The following is a 2782-nucleotide window of genomic DNA, read 5'->3' as shown; positions in this document are numbered from 1 at the left end:
CCATGTGTTTGTTCTCTGTGGGTCAGTTCAAATAGCCTATGGGAGTGGTCTTGACCCTCCCTGGAGAGGTGTCACTGTTTGGTGGGCTTTCTCAGAGGTGGAGTCTGGACTGTGGTAACTCCCATAAAAGAGGGGGGTTTGAAATGGAGTCTTTTACCTAACATTCCAAAATGGATTCCAGGAGCTGAGGTTATACTTCCAACCAAACATTCCAGACTCTTTGGATAAAGATGTAGTGAGGGAATGCTTGTTGGTTTCCAGCTGCTCAGCCCTGAAATAATCACACAGAAACTGTATTATTTAAAACACTACTTGACTCATTAGCTCTAGCTACTTATTTTCTAGCTTTTACATCTTAATTTAACACATTTTCATTAATCTGTGTATCACAACGAAGTCATGGTCTACCAGCAAAGTTTTAGTGTATCTGTCTCCAGCAGCAGCTCCATGGCTTCTCTCTGACTCTGCCTTCCTCTTCCCAGCATTCAGTTTAGCTTTCCCCACCTGCCTCTATTTCTTTTTTTTTTTTTTTGCCACGAGGTGTTTTATTTTCATCAATCATACAAATAATTTTCTATAATATCCCAGGGCAAACCGGTGAAATTTGGCAGTCCGATTAGTGGGGGGTCCCCCTTCAGAGACCCGCCGGCCGGTGGCATCGGCACGGAGTGCCCGGGTTCACAGTGCAGCTTGTGGCTCGCGTCCATGTTGCAGGTGGCTCTTCCTCCACATCACGAGGGGGTCTCGGAGATGACGTGGTGGGGTGGGGTGGGGAATCCTCCGGTCCGGGCTTTTAGGAAATTTCACTCCTCTTTTCCTGTTCAATGGTCTCTTTGGTCGGCAGGGTGTTCTTCTCCTGCGTCTCGGTCTTCTTCAGCTTGGCCTTATCGAAGCTGGCGATTTCCCCCATGTCCGGCTTGTCTGCCATTTTCTTACAACCCGTGGAGTCTCGTTCTGAGCTCGCGCTCCAGGTGCTCCCACTTGCCTTGCTGCAGCAAGAGACCCTGCCTCTATTTCTTGCACAGGCCCAAGACAGTTTTCTTCATTCATTAATGGTATTCACAGCATACTGAGGGGAATCCCACATCATCTCCCCTTTTCTGTTTAAGTAAAGAAGTTTGAAACTTTAACATAGTAAAATTACATATCACATAAAAAGGTGCCAGAGAGCTGAGGTGATGCTTCCAACCAAGTAGGCCCCTATCCAAATAAGAAAATAAAATTCCCATCTTCTATGCTTAGTATTGGAAATAACTTTCTACTGTGCTATATTTGACTAAACTAATCTGTCTGTTGAAATTAAGGGTAGCAGTGGGCTTTGAAAGGTCGGTGACCTGGAGGAGTAGGAACTAAGATTCTGGATGTTGGCTTTCTCTCCCCTCATTTGACACGGCTCACATGGGGATACTCAGCTTGAAAAAACTGACCAAGCTGAACAATTCAGGTAATAGCATAGACTGATTATATTTCATACTCTACAGTAATATTTTATATAATTTGTTCTTATATGTTATCACAGTGATTTTTAAATTTATCTGTTACCACAGGTAGTGTTGAAATATTTAGCAGTGGAAATGTAAAATTTTGCATTCACTTAACATAATTTCCTGTTGTTTGAGTAGCAACATATGCAGTCAGATGCGAGCACACAGTCTGCATTCAAATAGTCAGCATTTGCTTCACTTTTCTTCTACCAAATCGATGTGATTCTCCTGCTTAATTTTTTTGGTTAATTAACTTTTTATTTATTTTACACACCAACCACAGTTTCCCCTCCCTTTTTTCCTCCTGTTACTTCCCCTGACTCTCATCCACCCCTTCCCTATCCACTCTTTCTCCATTTCCAATTAAAAAGCAGCAGGCCTTCCATGGACAAAGCATGGCACATCAAGTTGAGTCAGGACCAAGCTCCTCCCCTTGCTTCAAACTGGACAAGGTAATCCAGCATGGGGAAAGGGTTACCAAAAGCCAGCTAAGCCCGGGGACAGGCTCTCATCTCACTGCTAGGAGCCTTACAAAGGGATCAAGCTACACAGCTGTCACAAACAGCAGAGAGCCTAGGTCAGTCCCATTGAGGCTCCCTAACTTTAGTTGGTTCAGAGTTCATGAGCTCCCATGAGCTCAGGCCAACTATCTCTGAGGGCTTCTCCATCATGACCTAGCGGACCCTGGCTCCTACAATCCTTCCTCCCATTTCTTCAGGAAAACACCTGGAGCTTGACCCAGCACTTGTCTGTGGATCATTGAATTTGTTTTCATCAATTTACTGGATAAAGGTTCTCTGATGACAATTAGGGTATTCAATGTCCTTTTTCATTGTCAGTGATGACATGTCTTGGTTTTCCAGACACTGTGTCCGACTCTGAATCAAGAAGGGGTACTTTGGAAGCTTCATTAGGAAGGTACAATATGAGCTGTTTATTCAATGACTCTTAACTCACAGTTTCAGTAATTCCTTTTCATATTTCCACACTATTCATTATTATATTTCATTTTTTCTTGTTTGAAATATATTTTTGTGAGAAAATGTAAGAGGAATTGGGCTAAAGTTATGGTTTATAACATAAAGCTACTCAAGCATGATTACAGATTTTAAGTCTTCACTCAAAACTATTTTAATATATACATGGTAGCACAATAGTCTCCAGGGAATTGCTTTTTTCTCATGCTAATTTTTAAGTCTTAAATCCTCTTGAGACAACTGATTTGGTGTACAAAAGGATTATAGTTCCTGCAATTATAAACCTTCCAAAAAAGCTAATACCCATTCATATTGGCTGGA

At 42.2% G+C, this 2782-nt stretch overlaps 1 protein-coding gene across 1 annotated transcript; it reads right to left on the bottom strand.

Moving 5' to 3' along the window:
* Nucleotides 1-518: 518 nt before the first annotated feature.
* LOC101991541 (thymosin beta-10) lies at nucleotides 519-980 on the bottom strand. The gene has a single exon (XM_005372022.3). It carries the CDS (start codon nucleotides 926-928, stop codon nucleotides 794-796), a length of 135 nt encoding a protein of 44 aa, XP_005372079.1. The 5' UTR covers nucleotides 929-980; the 3' UTR covers nucleotides 519-793.
* Between the last annotated feature and the right edge of the window lie 1802 nt (nucleotides 981-2782).

The sequence above is a fragment of the Microtus ochrogaster genome, unplaced genomic scaffold (genome assembly GCF_000317375.1).
Source record: "Microtus ochrogaster isolate Prairie Vole_2 unplaced genomic scaffold, MicOch1.0 UNK158, whole genome shotgun sequence".
NCBI lineage: Eukaryota > Metazoa > Chordata > Mammalia > Rodentia > Cricetidae > Microtus > Microtus ochrogaster.
Note: the sequence above shows the minus strand (reverse complement) of the source record. Positions and strands in the feature narration are given on the sequence as shown.